Genomic DNA, 26,895 nt, shown 5'->3' with positions numbered 1-26,895 from the left:
TCCCCAGGGATCCCAGATCCCAGCCCTGGAAAGCCCCTGTGAGAGTGGATGTGGAGACACAGATGAGGACCCTAGCTGCCCACGGCCCCCTTCCAGAGGTAGTCTGTGGTCCACTCGAGAGGGTGGGGTGGGCATAGCATCCCCACTGCGAGCTGGGAGCTCGGCATTCGAGTCCGCCATTGTGTGTGTTGAATGAGTTTCCATCTGGCTGTCCGCTGCCCTTTCTGTACAATGGGGTACTGGGCAGGTCTTCAGGAAAACACCTGCTCTTGGAGATTTTCATCATGCATACCAAAGCACTGCTTAATGAACAGAGAATAAGAGGCCTGCCTCCATGGGGCTAGGGGAGAAGGTCAATAAAAAAAAGTGAACAAAGCTAGGCATGGGGATAAGCACGGTACTTAGGCAGGGCCAGGAAGATAGAGTTTGAAGCCAGCCTGGGAGGCATATGGAGATCTGTCCCAAATAAAAGAACCAACAGAGACTTCAGGCCCGAGGCTCAGAGCTGTTTAGTGAAGGACCCCTTGCCAGAACCATCTAGAATCCCAGCTGGACCCTGGGGCCTAGGGCTTAGAAGGCCTGGCCATGTGCTGCACTCTGTGGCCAGCAGGGGTTGCCTCACGGGGACCCAGCAATGCCATGTGTATTTGAATTGTGCCTGACCGTTCCCCTAGATGACCAAGGCCATGCGTCGTATTAAAGGGCAGCTGTGCATGGTGCCCCTGAAAATGTGAGGGCTCCCCCAAGGGGAGAGTGTATGTGATGGTGTATATGGGGAATCTTATTTTCTTTTTTCTTTTCTTCCCTTCTTTTTTTCTCTTTTCAGACTCCCCCAGGTGCCTCATGCTGGCCTTGTCACAAAGGTAGACTTTTTTCAGAAGTTATTGGTATATTATGCCACGAGATTAAGATTTGTGCAATTTGGGTGGGAGGTTACCAGCCCCTGAGGCCCTAGCCCTGTCCTCAGGCCCTGCCCTGATTGCCATCTTGAGCCCTCAGGATCCAGACTCCCTCCAAAGGGGGAGTGTGTTTTTAAAGAGGTAGCCCCTGCAAGCTGAGGGGAAAGATGGAGGGTCAAGCCATTTCAGAAGCTGTCATCTCCAGGCCCTGAAGTGTGTTCTTTGGGGTGGGGACCGGAGGCTGACAGTGCTTTGGGACTAGAAGTCAGGTTCCTTCTCTCTCTGGGCCTGAGTTGCCCTACATCCATCTTTGCCCCTGCCTTCCCAAACTGTGCGACTTGAGTTTAGCAGCCAGGCGGGGGGGCCCCTCAGCAAGATCTCTCTAGGCCCCTTTCCACGGCAGAACCAAGGCCTGTCACAGTGTCCTGTGTGCTCTCCTCAAAAGTCTGGGGCCGTGGAAGCCTCCTACTGACCAGCCTCTTTCCTTTCTGTCCTCTCTGCCTCTCCCAGCGACCCTCTCGGCAAGAAGAGCTTTGAGGAGTCCTTGACGGTGGAGCTTTGCGGTACGGCAGGTGAGCCAGGCGTTCAGCCAGTGGGGTGCCCGTGGGGAGCTGGCAGGGCCCTGGCAGGAGCACTTCCGACCACCGCCCCATGAGCTACCCTAGCCTTGAGGTGCATGGGGAGCAGGCTGGGAGGAGGGGTCAAGGCCCAGGGCCAGCCCTTCCACGGCCGGTCCCAGCCGCTGAGGTGATACTGAGTTCAAGAGACAATGATACAGCTCCGGAGGAGGAGACTGCTGTCTGGTGGGGCTAACCCCTCAGGAGCCTGGTGTGCCGTGTGCTCGTTTCAAAGTATGAGCAGAAACTCAGCTGAGACAAAGAGGGTCAGTGTGGCCTGTGGGGTGCCCAGCACGGCGTCGGGCGCGGGGAGCGGGGCACTGAAGGGTTGGAGGATCGGCAGGTGTTGGGAAGACCAAGCCGAAGGGTGTGCTTAGCCGAAGGATCAGTACAAGTAAAGACGTGACAGAGCAGAGGTTCAGGGTCCATCTGAGTTGTCCCCTGGTCTGGCCAGAAGGAACAAGTAGGGGTGAAGGAAGAGTTGTTCCCCAAGGACCAAAGCCCCGAGGTGCCGGGTGCTCTCTGATAGGCTCTGGAAGAGAATAAGGAGTGGGCGTTTTAGCAAGGCCCTGCAGCGCACTGGGGAGAACAGAGGACGTAGTCGGATCCAGAAGCACCAGGAACACCGAGTGGGTGGGTGGTCGTCCCAGGGACACTTGCCTGCTCTGTGCTGGGGTACTCCTGAGGCAGGGCTCTCTGAATGATTGGCTGTAGAGCAGGAACAGGTGTCTCTGACCCGGACACGGCAGCTGCCGTTAACCAGTACCAAAGGGATGGCCAATGCATCTCATCTCATGCCAGCTCCCAAGAACAGGAGGACTCTTGGGCTGCGTACGGGTCTCGGCAGCAGTGTGGTGACCAGTTAGTTACGCCTGCCATCCACCTGTAGGAATGTTGTGGCATTCAGCCACTTCTCCTCTCAAGTGGAACTCTTTTTTTTTTTTTTAATGGATGTATATTTATTTACTTATTCTTTTTTCTTTTTTTTTAACATTCCTCATTATTTTTTTCTTTTTTTCCCTTTTTTTTAAATGAACTTAATATTTGCAATTGTAACCATTTTTAAGTTCACAATTCAGTGGCATGAATTACTTTCAAGATATTAATTACACTCATGATATGAATTACATTTGTGGTATTTATTGATTACATTCACAGTATTCATTCAATAATTATATTTATGATAATCATTAATTACACTAATTGTATTGATTTATTACATTCATGATATTATGTCCTGATACTGACTGTCCATTTGTGGGGTTTTTCCATCGCACAAAACAGAAACTCTGTACTTAGGAAATCATTGCTCTATATTCCTTTCTTCTCCATCTTGAGATAACATCTAATCTTTCTGTCTCTATGAATTTGTATATTCTAAGTATTTCTTTTTTCTTTTCTTTTTTTTTTTTTTTGGTTTTTCGAGACAGGGTTTCTCTGTGTAGCTTTGTGACTTTCCTGGAACTCACTCTAGCTCAGGCTGGCCTCGAACTCACAGAGATCTGCCTGCCTCTGCCTCCTGAGTGCTGGGATTAAAGGTGTGCGCCACCACCACCCGGCATATATTCTATGTATTTCATGTAGTACAATCCTATAGTATTTGTCCTTTTTTTGAATGTAAAAACATTTTATGTACAACTGCAGGAGAAATAATACACAGATAGCTTGAACATAAAAACAGGTTGCAATTCAAGAGTCCAGGGTTATTTGAAACTGGAAAATGTCAAATGGAACTCTTGTGTCCTCGGAGGAGACCTGCCTTTTCCTCACTTATTTCTCCTCTTGCCTGGGTAGGACTCACTCCCCCCACCACACCTCCGTATAAGCCCATGGAGGAGGACCCCTTCAAGCCGGACACCAAGCACAGCCCGGGCCAAGACGCAGCTCCCAGCCTCCCCTCCCCTGAGGCCCTTCAGCTCCCAGCCACCCCAGGGGCCTCCCACAAGCTGCCCAAGAGGCACCCAGAGCGAAGCCAGCTCCTGTCCCACCTGCAGCACGCCCCAGCCCAGCCAGTCTCCCAGGCTGGGCAGAAGCGCCCCTTCTCCTGCTCCTTTGGAGACCACGACTACTGCCAGGTGCTCAGGCCAGAGGCTGCCCTGCAGCGGAAGGTGCTGCGGTCCTGGGAGCCCACCGGGGTCCATCTTGAGGCCTGGCCCCAGCAGGGTGCCTCCCTACCAACTGAAACGAAGGCCCCTAGGAGGGAGGCCGACCAGAGCTGTGACTCTGCCCCCAAGGACAGCATGCAGCTGAGAGACCATGAGATCCGTGCCAGCCTCACCAAGCACTTTGGGCTGTTCGAGACGGCCCTGGAGGATGAAGATCTGGCTTCATGTAAAAGCCCAGAGTATGACACCGTGTTTGAGGACAGCAGCAGCAGCAGTGGTGACAGCAGCTTCCTGCTGGAGGAGGAAGAGGAGGAGGGAGGGGAGGAGGAGGAGGAAGGAGAGGACTCAGGGGTCAGCCCTCCCTGCTCTGACCACTGCCCCTACCAGAGCCCACCCAGTAAGGCCAGCCGGCCACTCTGTTCCCGCAGCCGCTCCAGTTCTGGCTCCTCGTCCTGTGGCTCCTGGTCACCAGCCACCCGGAAGAACTTCAGGTATGCTTGGTGGCCCTGGGGAGAGGGGTGTCGGAGCACCCACTAGCTGCCCGAGGGGAGGAGCCCTGGGGACTTGCTTTAAAACCTGAGGCTGCATCTCTGCACGTGGCTCCAGTCCTAGTCAGAACCCACGAGAGGGGCTCCTCAAGAGTTGGGCTGTCTGAAGCAAGTCAAGGCTGGCAGGAGACTGTGGGAAAGAAAGAAACCCACCTTCTGGCCACCTGCGACTTTATATCCTAATGAGCCTGGCCCTTGTTTTCTGCTTTGTGTTTGTCAAGAGATAGGTTGTTTTTTTTTTTTTTTTAAATGCAAACATACAGACCCACATATTTGAAAAGGAACGTGATGTTAATATGCTAAAGAAAGATCAGTGTAATTTCCATCTATGTTCTGAAAACACCCTGATGAAAGCAAGCTGAAGTTTACTCCAAGGCTTGGTCCTGCATTATCTGCTGCTGTGAGCAGACCCTTAAAGAGCCCACTGGGGAGCTGGTACATCAGGAGCCAGTCTGAGCATCCCGTCTTTGAGCCCTGGACCTGGAAAAGAGTTTCTATTGCTGTGATGAAACACCATGACAAGCCGGGCGGTGGTGGCGCACGCCTTTAATCCCAGCACTCAGGAGGCAGAGGCAGGCGGATCTCTGTGAGTTCAAGGCCAGCCTGGACTACAAAGGGAGTTCCAGGACAGCTAGAGCTGCTACACAAATAACCTTGTCATGAAAGACCAAAACAAACAAAACAAAAAACCCCGCTGTAACAAAAAGTAACTTGGAGAGGAAAGGATTTATTTCATTTTACAACTCTAATGGGCGACCACATTCCATCACCTAGAGAAATCAGGGCAGGAATTCTAGGCAGGAACCTGGAGCCAGATTTGGGGGAGAGCAGTTTCTACTTGTTCTGATCGCAGAGGATAATTGGACCAGCTTTGTCCTTGGGAGACTCCAGAAAGATTTGGGAGGTTCCCAGCCCTGTGCTTGAGGTTACCTGGGTGGCCACTAGATGGTACCCTTCAGCCTGGAGCAGAGCCCTGGAGTCATGGGGGATTTATTAAGAAGCGCTGGTGGGTCAGAGGTATGCTAAGTGTCTGAGTCTGTGAGTGTGGATAATTGGCATTTCTAATTCTGAGATCAGAATCCAGATCTTATAGATACTTTTTCTTAGAGTCAGCTTTACATGCACGCATCTCTACCAGCTACTCTTGGCTCTTTGAGGACCCCAAGAAAGCAAAGGTCCCTCTCCTCACCAGACTCTACATAAACATAAATTCTAGAGGGCTCATGGACGTCCTACAAACCGGTGTGAAGAAGTGCTAAGTTATGTGTTACTACAAATGGCTTCCCCCGAGCTTCCGCTTACAAACAGTCAGCACTGTGCTTCACAGAACTCTCGAGGCTTGCTTTCCCGTTCTTCTCTCCTTTCCCAGGAGTTTGCTGAGACACACCTCTCTGTGAAGGTTTGTTCCTAATGCCACCCACGTTTCCCCAATGTTGAGCCCATCCACCAGGGTCAGCATGAGAGTTCCTGAGTGCCTCCTTTTCCCATGGATTTAAACAGGGTCTGCATTCCAGAGGCCCAAAAGTTGAGACCAGACCTTCCTTGAGACTCCTAACTCTCTCTTCTCAGATGTCAGCCCAGTGTAAGCGATTTCTGTTCACTGGACAGAATGACTTGGTTATCCCTGCTCACCTGCCCACAGAGCTGTGTATCTGACAAGCTTGGAAAACCACAGCCTTCTCTAGACAGACTTTCTTTCCCTTGGCCATCAACAAGAAATGCATTGAGGCCAGTCGAACAATGCCAGCTCGATCCCGTGACTTCCAGTCTCAATCTAGAAGGGAAGGTCCGCTAACTCGAATCTCAGTGAATGGTCATCCTTGACTGGAATAGCACTTGAAAGATAGCGAGTCACATCGCCTTCTGGTATCCTATTTAGTTCAGCTTCACAGATGCAGTTAGAGGACACATGTGTTTCTTAGCCCTATTTTATAGATGAGGAAACTGAGGTCAGATATGGTAAATAGGAAAAAAATGAGCAGTACTAATCTAACCTTTTAAGTGCATTTTATTTACTGCTCACCAATGGCCAAGGAGGTGGGCACAGTTGCATATATACCTACGTTGCAGATGAAGAAGTAAATTGAGAGGATTGGTAGACTGGCCCAAGGTCACCCTCCATAGGGAGGTAGAACCAGGGCTGAAGCTCAGGCTGTGTGGCCCAAAGCCTCATGTTCTTATCTTCTATTTGGGGAAGGGCAGGCCCTGGGTGGGGCTGCAAGCCCTGAGAACAGGAGGAGATGATGAGCTCTGCCGTGGACGTGGCTGTTCCAGACCGGAGTAGGAACTTTCAGAGAGCAGTGGTTATTAGCAGTGGAATTTTTTTTTTTTTTTTTTTTTTTTTTTTTTTTTTTTTTTTTTTTTTTTTTTAGAGAGATTAAGCAGGGAATTAGAACAGGGTGATTCCCAGGGCTCTCAGCCTGGGAGCCGGCAGAGGACAGCTGACCAGTGTGCTCAGTCCCACAGTTAGGGCTGGGTGTCTGCAAGAAGGAGACTGAGCGCTGTGCCGTTTGTTCCCCGACAGACGTGAGAGCAGAGGGCCCTGTTCAGACGGAACCCCGCGTGCCCGCCATGCCAGGAAGCGGCGGGAAAAGGCCATCGTAAGTGATCCGGGGTCCCTGGGCCTGGAGGAAATGGGGGTAAGCCGAGGGCGTCAGGAAATGCTAAGCCCGCCAGCCTTCAGCCTCTGCCTGGGCAATAATGGACCGTAGCCTGCCTGTAGGACACAACTATTTATCTTATTTGAAAGTAGCAAGGGTAGCCAAAAGCCGTTAAGGGTGGCACCGTGCAGAGCCAGCCCGTGACGGGCCTAGGTGTGCGGCGGGTAGCCACTTAGGACTCAGCCTGAGGGATTCTCAAAGGATCAAAACAGAAGGTGGCGGGGGTCAAGCAGAGATAGGCTGGGTGGGCCAGGTCATAATCTGCGTCTTCTGTGTGACCTTGGGCAAGCGGCCAGCTTCCTGGAGCCTCAGTTTGTACATCTGTACACAAGAGAGTTGGGCCTTATGCTTCATCAGGGGTCCCTCAGTAAGCTTGTTCCTTCCTCCACCCACCTGGAGGTTCTTCTCAGAGCTTGGCCCTAGATGCTGGGGTTACCCACCAAGCTGTCCCCGGGAGCCTGCAGGGTGCATGGGCCAGCCAGTTACGTCATTGCCCTTGAAAGGAGGGAGGGAGGGTGTAGCAGAAACACTAAAGGACCCACAGCCTCACTGGTACCCATGCTTTGGGAGATGTGCGTTGGGGTTGGGGGCACACAAATCCCAGAGGTACCCCGCCTGTTCGACGGGTACTTAAAACTGCAGGTAAAGCCAGGCAGTGGTTTTAATCCCAGCCTCAGGAGGCAGAGACAGGCGGATCTCTGTGAGTTAGAGGCCAGCCTGGTCTACAGAGCCAGAGCTGTTACACAGAGAAACCCTGCCTCAAAAACAAAACGAACAAACAAAAAAACAGCAACAACAAAGTTGTTGGCCAGGCGTGGTGACACACACTTTTAATCCCAGCACTTGGGAGGTGGGGCCCTGTCCATAGAGGCAGGTTGGTCTCTGTCTGGTTTGTAGGGGTCAGAGTACACTGGAAAGAGAGAATGAGACGGGCATTATGGCCGTCGGAACCACCGTTTTTATCTTTGAGTTTACCAAAGATAAATGTCAGGCCTACATAGCGGGTTCCAGGCCAGCCAGGGCTACATAGTGATACTCTGTCTCAAACAAAAAAAAAAGAACAAAACCACAAGTGAACATAGTCTTCTTGGGTTCGGTGGTTTGACACCTGGTATAACCCTAGGCTTCAAGGGACAGCAGTATAAAGACAGATTAAGTCCCTACTCCGTAGTTGAGACAGAAAGGAGAGAAAGACGACAGACTCACAAGCAAAGAAAAATTGATGGGATTAAGAATTGGTATAGATTCCCTGAGATTGATGGAGTCCTGACTAGAATTTGGACCATTGGGGTAACGTACTTACATTGGTGACTTATGAAGGGTATCCATAAGGAGCTTGGGGATAAAGTGTGCGGAGTTCAAGAATTGGGGTTGGGGGGCAGAAATTCGGGAAGTTACCAGGAGTCTGGGGAGGAGGTGCTTTCTCTCTGGACCTGGATAGACTCCAGTGTGTCCGAGCAGGCTTCATGACCACGTATGCGGTCCTATTGTAGAGGCTCGCTCTGGAGTTTCTTTCCTGCCATCTGTGGTTGGTGGATGGGCTGTGTGGAGAGCTGCTGGCTGTTCCTGTGCATAGAGAAAGCCTGTCCGGGCCCACACACTGCCTCAACCCACTAGAGCACAGGTATCCAGGCAACGGCCGCAAGTCCATCACATCACGGATCTCAAAGGAGAGGCAGGAGGTTGCAGCCTGGCCTCCCTGCTCATTTCCTCTGCCTGTCTATTCTGCATGCCCACTACCATCTAGCATAGAGCTGACCTCTCCTGAAGGTGACTTGTGGGGCACAGTGCCTGTGCCATGGCTTCATCCAGCTTTTCCTGGTAAATTCAGAGATAAAACGGTGACTCCTTGGGCTCTAACGCCCATCTCATTATCTTTCCTTCCAGTGTACTCTGACCCCTACAAACCACCAGGTCCCCAGTGTATTCTCCGCAGCTTGCAGGCTCAGCGCAGTGCTGAGCAGGACGTGTCTGACGGTGCAGCTCCTCTCTGCCCAGGCTCTGCTTAGTCCCCGCACGCCCCCCCACGCACGCACCAGGTCCCTCGGCATGCTTCTCCTGCACTCAGTGGTGGTCCCTGCTCCAACAAGGACAGGTCCTTTGGTGTAGAGGTTGCCGCGGTCCTCTCTCTGTGACTCTAGCAATGTGGCTGCCCAGACGGGCCTAGACAGAGACTCCCTGAGAATAATGACGGGGGTCCCCTCTCGGTCCTCCTTGAGCAGGGTGAAGGCCGTGTGGTGTACGTCCGAAATCTGTCCAGTGACATGAGCTCTCGGGAGCTCAAGAAGCGCTTCGAGGTGTTCGGCGAGATAGTAGAGTGCCAGGTGCTGACAAGAAGTAAGAGGTGAGCCGGGAGCAGCCGGTGCACGTGGGAGGGGGCGGGGAGCTGGGAGAAGGACCTCGATGACTGTAAAACTGGTGACAGCACCAAGTCCTGCTGAGGCGTGACCCGGTGCCAAATAGTTTCCATGCTTTCTGTCCTCTGAACGTTCGGCGCGACTGGAACCCAGCCAGTCTGCCGCTTCCCTTCCTGGAGGAATCTCAGAGATGTTAACAGGGAAGAACTGGAGCCCATGCATGTTCAAGACCTTTGGTCCAGCAACCACGCAGGCCAGGAAGTGCTCTTTGACAGCTTGAAGATGCACTTGTTTGGGGACCTCGCTGTGGCACGTCTCCATGTCACTCTCAGGCCTGCCTTCCTCTGCAGCAAGTCCTGGGCCTGCAGTCTGCTAAGCAGGCCTGGCTGGTCCTCATTTACCTAGGGGAGCAGGTTTTTATCTGTAAGGGAATAAGCAAAAAGCCAAGTTGCCTATCAAGGTTCAATGTAGATGCCACGCATTTTTCAAATTATCCACTATCATACCTGCAAAGTAAGTTATGATTTTTAAATTCTGATTTAACAAAAACAATCACAATAAAACTCTTTATAGCCAGAAAGTCACCTCTTGTATAACTGTCATTCCATACCTCCTATCCAGTTAGATGGCTACTGCTCTAGTTTGCTGTCCATTACTATGATAAATACCAGGAGCAAAAGCAACCTAGGGTGGAAAGGTTTATTTCAGCTCATTCCTTAGTCCACTATGAAGGGAAGTCAGACAGGAACTCAAGGCAGGAACTGAAGCAGAGGCCATGGATGAATGCTTCTCTCTACACTTGTTCCCCATGGCTTGTTCGGCCTGTTTTCTTATATAGTGCAGGACCACCAGCCCCCGATGGTACCACCACAATGGGATGGGCCCTCCCCCATCAATCGTTGATCAAGAAAATGCCCCACAGGTCTTTCTACAGGCCAGTTTGATGGAGGCAGTTCCTCCATTGAGGTTCTCTCTTCCCACATGAATCTAGCTGGTGTCAAGTTGACAAGAACTAACCAGCATAGTACTATTAAAATAGAAATAAAGAAGAGCTGCTAAGGATGTGGAAAAATGGAGCCTAAGTCAGGGTTTCTATTACTTTAAAGAGACACCATGACCACAGCAACTCTAATAAAGGAAAAGGTCTATTTGGGGCTGACTTACAGTTTCAGAGGTTTCATGGCAGGACATGGTGACAGACAGACATGGTGAGAAGGAGCTGAGAGTCCTACATCTGAATCTGTAGGCAGCAGGAAGAGCAACTAAGCATTTGAGACCTCAAAGCCCACCTCCACTTCCTCCAACAAGGCCACACCCACTCCAACAAGGCCACACCTCCTAATAGTGCCTCTTCCTATGGGCCAAGCATTCAAACACATGAGCCTATGGGGGCCATACCCATTCAAACCACCACATTTCACTCTTTGGCCCCATAAGTTTGTATCCATAACATATTGTGAAATGCATTTAGTCCATCAAACGTCCCTATCATCTATTAGAGTCTAAACAATGTTTAAACGTCCAAAGTTTAAAACTTCTTCTAAGATTCATGTAATATCTTAACTGTAATCCCTCATAAAATAAAAATAAAAAAGATCACATACTTCCAACATAATGGCATGGATATACATTATCATTCCAAAAGGGAGGAAAGGGAGCATAGTAAGGAAATACTGTGAGTAAGCAAGACCAAAAGCCAGCTGGGCAAACTCCAAACTCTGTATCTCCATGTCTGAGGTGAAAGCTCTCTTCAGATCCCCAACTCCTCTCAGCTTTGTTGACTACAACACACTTCTCTCTTTTGGCCTGGTTCCACTCCCTGTTAGCAGCTCTCCTTAGCAGGTATCCCATGGGTCTGGCATCTCCAACATCTTGGGGTCTCCAAGGCAATCCAGGCTTCACCTTCACAGCTTCACACAATGGACTGCATGCAGGGACACCCCCGCCACGCACCTAGCTTGGGGTTTCCTTAGTCATGGAGGCAAATTTCATAACCCCTTTCTTCTACCCTTGGCTCTAAAGGCAGAACCACATGGCTGAAGCTGCCAAGTTCTGCTGCTTGCTGTGGCTGGAACACGGCCCTCTTGTTCGATTACATCTTCACCAGCCTTCTGTTTTTGATGGTTCCCTTCACTGCCTAAGCTTGGCTGTTCTGGAACTTGATCCATCGACCAGACTGGTCTCAAACTCAGAGATCTGCCAGCCTCTGCTTTCTGAGTACTGGGCTTGAAGGCATGAAGCATCACACCTGGACCTAAGCTGTTCTTTAATTCCTTTTCACAAGTTAGAAGCTTAGCTGAATGGGGTGTTGCCCTGAGGTCACCACTCCCTGTATTCCATTTCTTACTCTGTTTATCTCCTTGAAGACAGGACTTAGCTCCATTCCACTTCCTGGTACCTCTTTCTTCCTCAAATTGTACATTTTATATTTTTCCTTTCTCAGCTTGCTCCTTCTCATTATAAATCTTCATAAGAGCCAACACTAGTAACCACACAACGGAGTCTATACTAGGCTGTTTTGAGATGTCCTTTGCCAATGCAATTAATCCAAAACTCTTCACTTTAGCCTCAAGCAGACTCTTCAGATAAAGCAGCCACATTCTTTACCAAAATATCACAAGAATGATCTAGGCAACACACTTAAATTCTTCTCCTTTGAGCCAGGCCCCTGTGGTTCAAATCACCCTTATCACCACTGTCTTCCATGCTCCTACTGGAATGGCCCATTAAGCAACACTTAAAGCATTCCACTGCTTTCATAACCCAAAGTTCCAAAAACATAGTCAGGCCTATCACAGCAATACCCTGTTCCCTGCTACCAACTTTTACCTTAGTTAGAGTTTCTGTTGCTGTGAAGAGACACCATGACCATGGCAACTCTTATAAAGGAAGACATTTAATTGGGGCTGGCTTACAGTTTCAGAGGTTTCATGGCAGGACATGGCGCAGACAGACATGGTGCTGGAGAAGGAGCTGAGAGTCCTGCATATTGATCCACAGGCAGTAGAAGTTAAAAGCTGTGTTACACTGGCCAGACTTGAGTTTATGAGACCTAAAAGCCCGCCTCCACAGTGACATACTTCCTCCAACAAGGCCACACTTCCTAATAGTGCCACTCTGTGGACCAGCATTCAAACACATGAGTCTCTGGGGGCTAAACCACCACACCAAGTAAGGTATTAGTGGACTGTAAAGTGACATCACTAATATTGGAAAACATTATAGCAGTTTCTTAAAATAATTGTAGAACTATTATGTGATCTAGAAATTCTACTTATGGGTATATAGTAAAATATTTAAAAGAGCTGCAAACAGGATTACAAAGACATAGATCACAATAGCAGAGAGGTGAGAATAATCCAAATATATATGTATATGTATGTGTAAGTATATACAAATGTATATGTATAATGGAGTATTATGCAGTCCTAAGAAAGAAGCAAAACACACTTCACATAGATGAATATGTGTGGATATCCATTAAAGACAGTATGCTAAGGGAATGGGTTAGTCACAAGAAGGCCAATGCTGTTTATGTTATGTTGAGTCACAACACAAATAGAAGTTTGCAAAGTTTTCTGCAGTCTTCATGATTTCATGCAAACATAACATGGAAAAACAAAGCAATCTCCAAAGAAGAGGCTCAGTTTGTTAGGATTGTTAAGGTGTATAGGCTCCTTAGGGGGAGTCTGGACAGATAACTATTTTCAGACATTCATAGATGCAGAAGGGTTCAGGTTTGGCCCTGATTGAGACACGCATCAGTATTCATGATTCCTGTATGTGCTTGTTAGGACTCTCCCCTGTTGGTCCATCCTGAGTCGTAGGAGCTTGGGGAGGCTGGGTGTCAGAGGGCTCTTTGCTTATTGGTAGAACTGAACTACCAGAGCACTGCTGGCTGGAGGTCTCCCTAGCCTTGACTCCTCCCTAGGTAGACTTGACTTTTGGTTGCTTCTAGAGCTCCAAGCTTACGTCTTAGCAGCTAAGAGATCCCTGGGTAGAAGTAGTCACCCTCACTGTTCCAGGAGACATCTGGGATAGGCCTCTGGGGGTTAGCTTTGGGTGTTAGGTTCATCCTTGAATAAAATCACCATGTTCAGGGAAGTACTATCATTTGACTTGATGCTCTCTGAAGAGGTAGGGAGTGGTTGCTATGCAGGCAAACCAACAATGTCATCCATGCCAGTTAAGAGGGGTCTGAAACATCAGCAGTATCAGGTAAAGGGAAGGACAAGTTGGCAGTCAAGGAAATGGAGGGTGAAGCTGTCTTTAAAGAGGCTAGAGTAATGGCTCTCATCCTGCTGGTCCCTATCCTTTTGGGGGCCAGCGACCTTTTTACAGGGGTCGCATATCGGATATCCCGCACAGCAGATATTTACATTATGATTCATAACAGTATCCCAATTACAGTTATGGAGTAGTAATGAAAATAATTTCGTGGTTGCGGATCACCACCACATGAGGAGCTGTATTAAAGGGCCACAGCGTTAGGAAGGTTGAGAACCGCTGGTCTAGCGGATGGCAGAGTGGGATGGATGGGGAGGAGACATAGCAGAAGCAGGGGAATGGTGAGGGAGATAGGGAAGCATCAGGAGCATTAGCTTCGTGGTCAGGAGGGCTCGTCAGAGTCCCTGCTGAGCCACATGCCATCGGGCAGAACCCTGAACTCCACACAGCCTGTTTTCCCTGGTGAGGGTTGGGGGGTGGACATGACAGTACCCCCTCACGCAGCCATCTGAATATGATACAATGCATGGTGTCCAGCAGCTGACAGACGTCATTCAGCTGCTCCTGTTGCCGTCCACGCTGCAGAGGTTGGCCTATCCAATGTCATTATCCCTCATCGATGAGAAGGGGGCATGTGGCATGGTTTTCTGCTCCTCGTTCTTATAACGTCCATCAGACCAGCCTAGAAACATCCTCCCTTACCCTATCCTCTCCTTCCAGAGGCGAGAAGCACGGCTTCATCACCTTCCGGTGTTCGGAGCACGCTGCCCTGTCCCTGAGGAACGGCGCAACCCTGAGGAAGCGTAATGAGCCCTCCTTCCACCTGAGCTATGGAGGGCTCCGGCACTTCCGCTGGCCCAGATACACTGACTATGGTAAGAGAGCAAATCCTAACTATGTTTATTCTCGTGAGTCCCAGCACATGAGGCACAGTGACTTCCTTTAATAACACCTAGACTGAAGGCCCTAGTCAAGCTCCTGCCCGTTGTGACTCCATAGCAGCTTTGTCTGTGGCTGCCACCTGGCTTGTGTTGGTCCTGTGGGTGACTCTAACCAGTCACCTTGCTGTTCTCACAGGAAGGTGCAGTCTGCGTGCTCAGCCTCTTAGCGGCACCATGGCGGTCCTGCCTCTTTCTGTTCCTTCCATGGTGACCCTTGAGCAGGCAGCAGCTTCCCCGTTAATAGGTGACGGTGTCGCCGTCACCATGGCCTTGCCATTTGTGTACAAGTTGGTGAGGTCCAAAGAAGTATGACCTGGAAAAGAATTGTTTGTAGAGGAGAGCCCGTGGTAGCCTTCACGATACAGCGCTGAGCATCAGGGCATCTAGGTGGGTCCCAGGTCAGGCGGCACTCCACCTGGCCGCAGTCCATTCTGAGACTCCGTTTCCCCATCCCTGTGAGATAGGTGCATTGGCATTCTTCTGTGACTGGCTAGTAACGGTGTATCATCGTGTCACGAGTTGGTGGGAGGGTGTCGACCAAAGTCCGTTTCTAGGATGTTGGCTGGGAACAAGTTGTAGTGGCCATCGCTCTACAGCAGGGCCGCTGAAGCTATGAGATCTTGCCAACGCGAGGAGAGGTCGTCTCAGCAGGATGGCAGTGGATGCTGTGGTAGTACCTTCCCTGCACTGTGACACCCTGGCCATCCCAGCTCCGTGAGGCCCCACCCTCAGTGGCAGATTTGCTGGTTGGGGCTGAGTTTCTCACCGCCTTACCTCTCCCTGACCCACAGATCCCGCGTCAGAAGAGGCCCTGCCCTCATCTGGGAAGAGCAAGTATGAAGCCATGGATTTTGACAGCTTACTGAGAGAGGCCCAGCAGAGCCTGCATTGATATCAGCCTTAACCTTCGAGGAATACCTCAATACCTCAGACAAGGCCCTTCCAATATGTTTACGTTTTCAAGGAAATAAGTCTATGAGAAGGAGAGCGAGCCAATGAGCGAGCGTGAGAGAGAGAGAGAGAGAGAGACTTGAATCTGCTGTCGTTCCCTTTGAAAAACAAATCAATGTTTACATTGAACAAAGCTGCTTCTGTCCGTGAGTTTCCATGGTGTTCCACTGCCACGTTAGTGTCCTCGCTTCCAGCGGATCGTCCTGGGTGCACCTCAGAGTGCTGTCAGTCACCCTCTGCCCCTCCCCTCCCTTCCCTCCCCCCCCACCCACCTGACTTCCTTCTGTAGACTTGAGCTATGTTCCCCATAACATCTTCTGTCTGTAGCGTGTGATGATGAAATTTTTACTTGTGAATAGAATCAGGATTAGCAACTCATTTTTAATTGAAGAAAAAAAAAAGTATATCCTTAAAACAAATGTATTTATGGCTCAGCTATCCTGTGCCTGGGATTATCGTATTGCTTCCTTGATTGTTGAACTATGCACTGTCATGAGGTGTTTGCTACCAAGCTGCCCTGCTCCCCTGGTCATGTAGTCCTGGAAGTGCTGGGTGGCCACTAGGTCCCCAGGAAAGATTGGCTTGCAGTCACAAGTTGGAAAAGTGGAGAGAGATTATCCAGGTATCCTCTGCCAAGCCCTGGTGTCTTTTATTTGGAGTGTGTTCCACTCACGACGTTGTAAGGAGAATCCCTTTCCCCTGTCTGACTCACACTTGGAGAGTGCCTGTCTCTAGTGCTCAGAGCCGTGAGTGCCTGGAAGGAAGGTGGAGCGAGCTGCGTTAGACCCATTCCATGGGAAAAGAGGACAGTGCCCTGTGAGGGTGAAGTGTCTTGCCCAAGGTCCCATGGCCAGGGAGCGTGCCGAGCAGCATCCACACCATGCCTCCTGACTCCAGGCCCCAGCCTGCTGTGGTAGTTAGCATAAAGATGCTAAAGTCAGAGGCTGGCAGAGTGGAGTTAGCTGAGTTGAGCAATAGGCTAGAAGCCTCATAGCTCAGTTGAGAATTAGGTCAACAGTGGACTTACCAGCATTAAGGCAAATTCCAGCTTCATTCAGCACAGGCTCAGGCATCCCTCAGCTCTGATCCTCAGTGTCCTGTGACTTGCCCTGCCTGTGGATGCCTCTCAAGGCTTTGAGACACCTGCCGTGGTGCACAGGCTTCCCCTAGGAGCAGTCATTTCGGGCAGGGAGGGCAACTGGTAGCCCCTCCTGTATTCTACTGCTGTCCTTGCTGTCCCTCCTCTGTAAAGGTACAGGGTAGGGGGTGGACAGGTAGAGGTGGACAGGTCGGGGGTGGACAAGGCACTCCCAAGGAGCATTCACGGTGGGCTCCTCTTCAAACCGTTCTTGACTACTGTCAAAGCCATATCCAGTGTGACATTCTCTGGGTTCCCCGGGGCCCTTCATGAGGGAGAACCAGCCAGGCAGTGTCCACTCTAATGCTTCATATAGATCAGTTCCTCCTTGGTCTCGTGACATTTTTTTGCTTTCACTCCCCCCCCCCTGCAATGTTCTGCCAAATAAGAAAGTTTGGAGTAACTGACTCATGAAACTTAACCAAGCTAAATTAATCTGCTGCTAGTACCAGGCTTATTCCTTTGAGAATTGGCGGTCAATTTTGTTCTTTTTAAGATTTTCAAATACCTCAGTAAAGAAAGTGAGCCCATGATCTTAGGTTTGGTGTTTGGAAGACTCTCCACCCACAGATGAGGCTGGAAGAGACTGGCTTTAGCAGAAATAGGGAAATAGAGGATCTGTGTGTCAGATCCACTGGCCTCCCGACACCCCAGTTTCCCTTTCTGTGAGACAGACTGAGGGGCACAGACAGACAGCGACGTCTTAGCTTCTGCTTAGTGTCTAGTCACAGTTGTGACTCCCACATCCTTGGTTAATGCAGACATACTTGGTTGAGCATAACACTAATTTTTTTTTTTTTCTGAGCCTGGTTGTACTATTAGAATCCTCAACACAGGACTCTGGGCAGGCACTACGAATTGGTTGGTGTTTAACTTATTTGGCGTCCTGATCTAGTGGTAGTCTTTGGAAGACTACCATTGTAGAACCATATGCTGGCTGGTTTTTATGCTGCCCCATCCCTGTCATGACCTGATCCCTGGAGGGGAAAAAATGCCCTTGAAGCCATTACTTGGCAGAAGACGTCCCAATACTGTATAGAGAGGGGAAGGGTAGAATAGCAAACAGGAATATAACTGGAGAAGGTGTGGCTTCGAAGGATAGATCCAAAACGGGACTTTTCACAGCACAGATCCAGTCATTCTGAATTCCTTCATAGTTGGTCATTGCCTAGCACGTGGTAGACACATGGAAAATGGGGATAGAACAAAACCAAATTAAAGGTCTTCAGTTGCATCCACTAAAGCTTGGGCTATAATCACAGGGGAAAGTGAGTGTTGGTTGAAGAAGCTGATGGGAAAGGGACTAGATTTAATCTGGAGAGCCATTGGAATTCTGACCCTACCAAGAACTTCTTTTGTGGCTTTTTGGGTCCCTTCTTCCTGGGCTCTTCCTGCTTGCTTCCGCCATTACACTGAGCCAGATGAGTGATCGCTGGGGTAAAAGAACAAATTCTTAGCAAACAGTAAGTCTCTCTCTCCCCAGCCAGGTTCACATTGGAGCTGCTCAGTCAGTTCGCTCCAAGTCACTGAGATGTTGGCTCTTGAACAAAGCAGACTTGAGCCTGGCTTTGATGCCTGAGATTCCAGAGGTCCGTGCTGAGAGCTCATGTCCACCAAGAGTTTCTAGTATTCTCCACTTACCCTCTCATTAAAACAAACAAACAAACAAAAACAAACAAACAAACAGGCTACCAGCTTGGCAGATGACCAGTCCTGTAGATTATCTCTCTCTGGAAGATTCACTCGGTGCTGCATACCATTTACCAAGGAGACTGTCAGGCCCCTCCGAGACCACGAGTCCGTCTTGGTCTCTTTCCCATTGAATCAAGGAGGAACCCAGAGGGAGCAGCTGCTATTGGTAACCATCTCATTGTAGCTGTCCTGATGTGTCTCAATGTTGTTTACCTGTGATTGCCATACAGCTTCCTGTAGACTGTGTTGGCCGCCGCCCAGGCAGGGCAGGCTCCGCGTCATCTCTGTGCTGGGCTGGTATCTTTTCTAGAAATGTCCAATCCAACCACTAAGTGGAATTCTTCCATCTCCTTCCTCAGTCTCTACAAGACTGAATCAGAGTCCTCCCTCTCGGGGGTGGGGCGGGGACTCTGGTTACTGAAGGTAAATGCATCAAATCGGTAAAGGATATGAGTGGATGGAATGCAGCTAAGGTCCCTACTCCCCATCCCCCCCCCCAAACATTGTGGCTCCCACTAGAAAAATGCTTTGAGTCAGGAAGTGCCCATCCTATGCCTGTGTTTATATCTCTTGATCTGGTATCCTCTGGTGGACAGCAAGACTCCAGGGGTGGGAGGTGTGCTCTGAGCCAGCCACAAAGACTTGGCCCTCAAGTCCTAATGTGGGAAGACATACAGTAAGAAGTCTTTTGTGACCTTCAAGCCTTACAGGTCAATCAGTGTTGCGGGGAAGATGTGATATGCCTGCCGTGGCCACTGAGCAGGTAGTAAATGGGGAGAAAGTACAGGCAGCTCTTTTCTGCATGGCTAGCTCTATTCGGGGTTTCCCCCAGTCCTGGAGTTTTCAGCTCACCTCTCAGCTGACCCTGCTGCCGCAGAAGCTGGGCACTTCTCTCTGAACCCAAGTCACCCTTGGAGGGTGTGTTGTGTGATGTCGTTCACTGAGGTCAAAAGTATTTCTCTAAACCTTTGACCTTCAGTGGTCGAGATCAGCTTGAGAAAGCCATATCCCAGTGTCACGCGTGACAGTGGAAAGGGATTGGGTGTGTAATAGTAAATAGAGTGAACCTGTTGGTTTCATTAGCCAAAGAAAAGGGATGCCTTCACCCTTCCCACTGGGGCAGAAGGAAGCTAGCTAGTACTTATGTGCAATATGTTGACGCTACTCTCCAAGTCCCTGAGGGTTTTGCACACAGATGAGCTCCAGGGCTGCTGTTTGAAGAGTCAGAGGATACAGGGTAAGTGCAGGGAGAGCCTGGGATTAAAAACTTGGATGTACAGAGATGGCCTTGACCTAGAACGGATGGGAGCGTGGGCGGGGCGCCCCTGATGCTAGCTGCGGGAACACCGGAACAAACCGGAAGTAGCTAGTCAGACACGTTGCACTAGTTGATGAAAGCACTTTGAGAAACCTATACACCTCAGCCTTGCTCCACATTCTCCTCTGGCCAATACATGTACCCTTTATCTATGTGAGGTGCTGTCGTAAAGGCTGGGTGAGGGGGTAGGGAAGGGGGCTAGTGTGAGAAAGGATACGGGCATCTTCCAAGGCAGTAGCCACGAGAGCCTGCAGCTAGCCAGCCAGTCCTTGGCTGTCCTCTCTACTAGAAAGAAGCCCACGAAACAGAATGATATGGGTTTACATCTTGGTACCCACTTTTGTAAAGACTAAAAAAAAAAACAGCCTCGCCAATCGTAATGCTTCGTGGAGCGTCATTTCCCTCTAAGTTTCTTACTTGCTCTCTGACCTGAGGCCCCTGTTCCCTGAGCTAGCAAATGAGGCTGCCCCCATGTTCACAGCACTCTCATCCTGGAGCCAGGGGAGCCCCGAGCTCCACTCTTTGGCTAGCTCAGGGTGTGTGTTGGGGGAGGAGGGGCACTTCCGGCAAGGTCGTCAGCCTCCGACAGGATGAGATCCACATAGCCCTGGCTGAGGTGCCTTACATGAAGAGGCTAGCTTGCCAGGACAGACTCAAGCCATAGTTTCTCGTGGGGATGGTAAGGAATTAACCCCTCGGTTGGGCTGGCCGACAACTTCCAGTCTTGCGTTAATTAGCCTTGTCATTGTCCCCACCGAACAGCTTTGAATCTGAATGTTGTGACCACTTGGCCGTCTCTTGCTTGCTTGCAGACAATACTAGCAATACACTTGTTTTCCCCAAACAGCTCGACTTAGACAGTTTTCACACATCGCTTTCAGATGATTGTAAAAACACATGGGGCAACAGGAGGCATGGATCACACTGCATATGTTTAGGGCAGCTTTTGTTTTTTTCGAATCTTTAATGGTATAGCAGCAGTGACCAAGCCTTTGGGGATTTGGGGAGACAGATTTTTTTCACGAAGCCATTTCATCAGAATGCCTTGCACTTCGGAAGGAGTACGGACATCCAGATACCCAAATTGAGGGGCTTGCAGCATATGGTTTTGTAGATGGTCGTCTCTACTGTACAGCAGCTCCTCCAAAAGGTGTTCATGTGGCTCCAACCCCTCCGTGCCATATTATTTTTTGTCAATGGATTCTCCAAGGAAGCCTTAGCAAGAAGCCTCCTTGCTCCCTCTTGCTGGCCTTGGGTAGTATCCTTGTGAGGGGGTTTAGCCAGCACTTTGCCTTATCAATGTGTGGACACCAGTCTAGTCTTAAGACTGGTGTCCACTGGCCACCATGATGGAAGGCAAAATTAAGTTCCTTTGGTCAGTCACCATGCCCGGCCAACATTAGCTTGGCAGTGAAATACAATGACACAAGAGGGTTATCTTATGTGTTCAGTACCAACTCGGAACATTAGCAACTACCTAGATGCCTATACAGTCCGGGAAGTCACTAGTTAATCCTGTGGTAGAGGAGATGGGGTGGAACCCTGTATCCAGGTGTCCAGAGGGGTTTACTGTAACTGCAATACTGGCAGCCAAGCTGCCAACCTTGTTAAGTGAACCTCTGCTAGGTGGCTTACCTGGGACCTTTGGGACAAGTAAAGAAGTTGGGTATGAGGATTGGGGGAGAAGGGGCCCTGGCCATGACCTTTGATATGGTCCACTGAATAGCCAAACAGGTTTTTTGTTGTTGTTGTTGTTGTTGTTCTTTTTTTGTTTTAATTTTTTGTGTTCTGTATTTTAAAATCTTGTCAGATGTTTTTATGTTAGGAATAATAAGTCATAAACTATTCCCACCTTGGTTTCTGAAGGGGTGTTCTGATTCCAATTGAAACAGGTTGGAAATCTCAAGGGACGCATGGTCTGGGAGTACATGGGACAGGGCAGTGGAGCACCTGGGTTTCCAGGTGGCTGCTGGGGACAATGACCATCCGGGAGATTCCAGAGATTCACACCCGCCTCCTTGTCTCCTGAGTCCTGTTAGCACTGGCCTGGGCACATGCTTCCATCAGAAGCAGCCGTTGAGGTTGAAAGCAAGACTCCCCAGCTCCCAAGCCCTAGGTTTCAAGAGATGATGTCGGTAGCTAGCCTTAATTGACTGGGCAAGGTGGTTCCTGTGCTCCCTCCCAGCAGTTCCAGATTTTGGACTCAAACCCCTTTCTCTTAGTGTGACCATGCAGTCTAGAGAATTTTGAGCAATAGGAAGCCAGGGCTTTCCCTAGCTCTGTGACAGGGTCAAACCAGGGAATGGCTAAACTTGAGAGGTTTTGTCATACCCAGGGTACTACGGTAGGGGGCATTATGTATTAGGGAGCTCAACAAGGTGACTGTAGCCTGGGGTATGTGAATGTAAGGTTGTGGGTGTGTGTGTGCGTGTGCGTGTGCGTGTGCGTGTGCGTGTGTGTGTGTGTGTGTGTGTTACATTGATGCATTTCTTGAGAAAGGTGCAAGAATTTCACCTATACAGAGGGACACATCTGCTTTATTATTTATAATAGAAGCTAAATTTTAATTTTTTAAAGGACACGCTAATGATTGAAAATCGAGTTTTTAGTTTTGCTATTTTTTTTAATTGGTAGAAGATTTTTATATATTTTTTTCCCATTTCGTTGGGTTGTGTCCTTATTTATATAAATACTTTATCCGTGAGCGGCGAGGAAGAAGACTTCTTTGCTCTTAATTATTGTGGTTGTCATTGTCCCTATTTTATTTCCGGTGTGATTTTTCTGTCTTACCTTCTAAATGAGGAACTGTTTTCCTGTATTTGTACATTGTCAGATTCTATAGTTTCGTAGATAATTTAACCAAATTGCTCTATGTATTATTATTCTGTGGGTATAAAGTTCTATTTTAACGTCTGTAAATACTTCAGAACTGGTTTCTTTTCTCAGCTCCTGCTGGGAGCTATTGTTTACATCACAAAAAACTGTAGAATCTATGCTCATGTACTGTAAATAGTGAAGTGATCTGCTTATAAATTACCCGAACAAATACACTATGGAAATTAAAAAATACCACCCACAGCCCTGCTCAGGGGTGTCTTTCTTTATTGGTCCTGTGAACTCATTTTATGTGTGTGTGTGTGTGTGTGTGTTGAGGGGGGGGGGGGGACACGACGACACGACACACTCTATTCGCCAAATGAAGGAGAGCATCCAGATCCAATCTTGCCTCAGAAAAAGTCCTGGCCAACGTTTGGTTTGGTTTTTGTTTGGTTTTTATTTGCCCAGTGCTGGGAATTAAATCCAAGGTCCCGTGTGTTGGTACCATGGTCTTAGACAGTTGAGTTCAGAACTATGTAGCTCAAGTTGACCTCAAACTTACAGTTCTCCTGCCCCAACCTCGTGCGTGACTAGGAGGAGGATAGTCACAACCATGCTGGGTCCCAGCCAAGGGCAGCTCTCCTCCCATCCTCATCAGATATAGAGTGACAAAAGCCAAGTCCAACAGAACTGACCCGGTATGCTCCGGGGCAGCGTCTCTCCAGTCCCGTCGTCTCTCTTCTTCTTCTTGACAGTGATTAAACAAAGGGACAAGCCTTTGCTTGAAAAGACAGTGAGTGTCCTTCGTATCACTTATAACAAAGCTGGAAACAGCTCAGAATTAAAAGACCGGAGTCCAGGCGCATCCCTGCTGCAATGCATCCTGCACAGAAGGGCAGAACGTGGCACAGGTAGATCTGCAGTGGAAGTCACAGGAGGTGTGTGCTACAGGCAGTGTTCTCTGCTCTTGGACATCCTCTGGAAGAAGGCAGGGACCTGGGCTGTAACGTGACCCAGCCTCCTCCCCGCACTGGCCTTCAGTTTCCTGCTTTATTTAAAAAGAGGCCTTCGTGTAGGCTTGTGGTCCATAAACAGTTGGAGGGAAGCCATGCACTTCCCTCTCCTTGAGGCAGCTGCTTTAATGTAAGCTCTGCAGAACCAACCCCCAGTTTGGGAGGAAGACGTGTATAAGAGATAGCCATTTATGGAAGGCGGGCGGCGCTGTGTGCCACCCCAGGAGGGGAAAAAAAAAAAACAGTTAACAGAATATGGGGCAACTGATGCTGTCTTAGCAGCACGACACTGGCCAAGGGGGAAAAAATGAATTCCTGCAGGTTCCAAGAGCCACACTGCCTGCCTGTGCCTGCACGCAGTGGCGATGGTGATTAGCCCAACTCATCTCACAGCCTCTGGGTAGAGCAAGGCATCACTCTGAGCCTTAAATTTAGCCTTCGTTAGAGCTTTTAAAAGCGGGGTGGGGTTGGGGGGGGGATGAGAAACAATAGAAATAAAGTTGGAATTTGAGCAAGTCTGGCAGATATTCTTGACCGCCTTTTGTGCGTGTTGGTATATTGACAACTTTCGGGAACTTTTGCTGATGTCTTCAGTTTCCGTTTATGTGGATGCTAACTCTGCCAGGCGTGGCATACTTAGCTTTGGCCTCGTTTGTTGTTGTTGTTGTTTTGGCTTGTTTTTTTTTTTTTCAAGACAAGGTTTCTCTGTGTAGGTTTGATGCCTTTCCTGGAACTCACTCTGTAGCCCAGGCTGGCCTCGAACTCACAGAGATCTGCCTGCCTCTCTCTGCCTCCCAAGTGCTGGGATTAAAGGCGTGTGCCACCACCACCCAGCTGGTTTGGCTTGTTTTTAAGCCAAAAGGGCCCGTTAGTTGAACAGAAGATCTCCAACTGAAATCAGTGGGAAATTCAAGACTAAGAAGTGGATCTTAATAAAAGCAAGCAAAAAGAAATGGGATGACTAAATTCGGTATGTGACATCTGGATTAAGTTGAAGCACACCAGTACTTGTATTTTCCACTATGTATGCAGTGTGTGTGCCCGTGAAGGTAGGTCCTAGGAAAGAACTCAGGTCATCAGGCCTAGAGGGAGGAGCCTTTACTTGCTCTAAGTCATTGTGTTGAACCCCAAACTCTTTTATGATTTTTGTCCTTATTCTTTGGTTTTATTTGAGACAAGGTCTCACACTGTAGCCCAGCCTGGAACTTTCTGTGTAAGCCAAGCTGGTATTGAACTTATGGTAGTGTTCCTGCCTCGGCCTCCTGAGTGCTGGGATTAAAGTTGTGCACCGCCACACCTAGCACAAATAGACTCTTGAAGAGTTTTGTGACCATAGCGGGGACAATTATTAAGGTTTACATCGCAGTTGGATTTCCCAGGAAACAGGCTCTAATTTGATCTCTATGTATAAGCAGTGATGTGAGATCAGCAAGAGCCTACCGGCCTTGAGCTAGAATGGCCTTGCACGGTTGACCCATGTTGGGCAGTGTGGCCAGGCTTTTCCACCTCAGGCCTAGGTCCTCTTGAGAAATGCAGTGTCCTGCATTAAGACACCCCCAAAGAAGCTGTCTGCTGAAGCCCCCACATCCTCCCTTTGTAGCTCATCAGAATACACTCCATGGCTGGGGATGAAGCGCGCACCTTCTCCATTCAACGGTGCTGTGTTAGAAAATGCTCTGTTCCTTTAAAGACGTGATTTTGCCAGGCGGTGGTGGCACACGCCTTTAAGCCAGTCACTCGGGAGGCAGAGCCAGGCGGATCTCTGTGAGTTCGAGGCCAGCCTGGTCTGCAGAGTGAGTTCCAGGAAAGGAGCAAAGCTACACAGAGAAACCCTGTCTTGAAAAACAAACAAACAAACAAAAAAAGACACATGATTTTCCCCTTGAGAGAGAGTCTTACCGTATAATCAGGACCTCTTGAACGCCTGATCTTCCTGTCTCTTTCCTTGGTGCTGGGATTACAGGCATGTGCTGCCATGCCCGGTAAGATGTGTGTGACCTTTACAGATGCTTAATTCCTCCAAAGACTTAGAAGAGTGAAGCGATATGTATGGAAATGACCTTTAAGTAGTTCAGCTAAGTCATGGGAGGTGGTGAACACAGAGGTAGGAGGCCTGAGATTTTAAAGCAAGCCTGGGCCACATGGTGGGATCCAGGGAGAAAGAAAGGAAGGAAGAGAGGGGGAAAAAATTGAAAATGAATGTAAAAGCACAATATGACCAAAGTTTGATGTTCAAATCTGAGGGTAAGTTTATGAGTATTTGATGTATAATTCTCCACTTTTGAAAATTAGCAAGAAACTTTTACAATAAAACACTAAATTATAAGGACTTACAAGAATTATAAGCATTGTAAGAACAAAAAGTAAAGTAAGTCAGTATATGAAGTCTAGAATATTGGGCTAAACTCAGTAGACATTTCAAGATTAAAAACAACCTCTAAACCAGGCATGGTGGCGCATGCCTTTAATCCCAGTACTTGGGAAGCAGAGGCAGGCAGATCTCTATGAGTTCAAGGCCAGCCTGGTCTGCAGAGTGAGTTCTAGGACAGCTAGGGTTACATACTGAGTCCCTGTCTAAAACAAAACAAAAAATCAAACAAAACTGCAACAAAAACAACGTCTAAAACCACTTGATGGTATAGATGCCCGCTGTATCTTCCATCAGCTCTCAACTCCCGCTTCTTTAACTGTCCAGGAAGACACGGGGCTTCCCATTGGCCTGCGGGACCTCTTCCTTCCTGAGGGCTCTGCCACCTGCCCGCAATGCCCTCAGCTACTGGATGCAACAGGACTTGGATGCCGGTGCGCCCCCTGGGCTGGGGTTTCCTCCCGGCTGGGTCCCGGAAGCGGCTGTGAAGGACAGACAGGAAAGCACACAGCAGGTCAGATGAAGCTACCTACAGCAAACTTGCCTTTGACCTGTTTGGACGAAGCTCAAGGCTTAGCATGTGCAGAGAACAGGGGGGCGGGGGGTGGGGTGGGGATGAGGGAGGTGGGGGGACGGTCAGGAGAAGCTGGGGAACCAGAAGTGCCTCCCCACTGAGAAGCAGCAGCCCAGGGTGACAAGTGGCAACCATGGCCTGGCTGCCTGTGAGACACAGGGAGCTGTGGGGACTGACATCTCGGGGAGAGCCCCGCACTGACTGTGTGGTTTGGCCATGATACTTCGCCTCCGGCAGCCTCAGTACCCTCCCACACAGACTGGAGACAACCGTCCTGGCCCAGGTACACTGCATTGCATGTGTGCCTGGCCAAGACCCCACCTCGCCTCCCCTACCCACCTTGCTTGGCTGCCTGCTGCTTCTGCTTCTCCTCCTCCAGCGCCTTCATCTTGGCCTCATACTCGTCAGCCAGCGCCTTCCATTCCTTGCGGTTGTTGGTTATCCCGTCCAGCATGGGTGTGATCTCCTCATGAAAACGGGAGAATTCCTGGGGGAGGAGAAGTGTGGAAGAGGCAGGGGAGAGGGACGGAGGAAGTGAGAGGCAGAGAGAGAGCGCGAGACTATAAAGCAGGGGCCATTGCCCCAGGACCCTGGCTCAAGGTGGGGTGCGTTCTGCCTGGCATTGGCCCCTCCGCCCCCTGCTTGGAGCCTTCCTGCATGCAGGCCATTC

General features: G+C 49.5%; 2 protein-coding genes across 2 annotated transcripts in view; one reads left to right on the top strand and one right to left on the bottom strand.

Annotated features, from left to right (window-relative positions):
• Positions 1–22,557, top strand: part of Ppargc1b (PPARG coactivator 1 beta) — a 115,553-nt gene extending 92,996 nt beyond the window's left edge. The window contains 8 exon segments of the mRNA XM_028890121.2: positions 3–98; positions 827–863; positions 1,410–1,471; positions 3,311–4,112; positions 6,694–6,769; positions 9,052–9,173; positions 14,134–14,288; positions 15,146–22,557. Of these exon segments, the coding sequence (XP_028745954.2) occupies positions 3–98; positions 827–863; positions 1,410–1,471; positions 3,311–4,112; positions 6,694–6,769; positions 9,052–9,173; positions 14,134–14,288; positions 15,146–15,246 (1,451 nt within the window). The 3' untranslated portion in view covers positions 15,247–22,557.
• Positions 22,558–25,840: 3,283 nt separating this feature from the next.
• The window catches only part of Pde6a (phosphodiesterase 6A), a 63,675-nt gene continuing 62,620 nt past the window's right edge, over positions 25,841–26,895 (bottom strand). Inside the window, 2 exon segments of the mRNA XM_028890120.2 lie at positions 25,841–26,133; positions 26,565–26,712. Of these exon segments, the coding sequence (XP_028745953.1) occupies positions 26,057–26,133; positions 26,565–26,712 (225 nt within the window). The 3' untranslated portion in view covers positions 25,841–26,056.

The sequence above is a fragment of the Peromyscus leucopus genome, chromosome 19 (genome assembly GCF_004664715.2).
Source record: "Peromyscus leucopus breed LL Stock chromosome 19, UCI_PerLeu_2.1, whole genome shotgun sequence".
NCBI lineage: Eukaryota > Metazoa > Chordata > Mammalia > Rodentia > Cricetidae > Peromyscus > Peromyscus leucopus.
The sequence above is the reverse complement of the archived record's forward strand: the minus strand, read 5'-3'. Positions and strand labels throughout refer to the sequence as shown.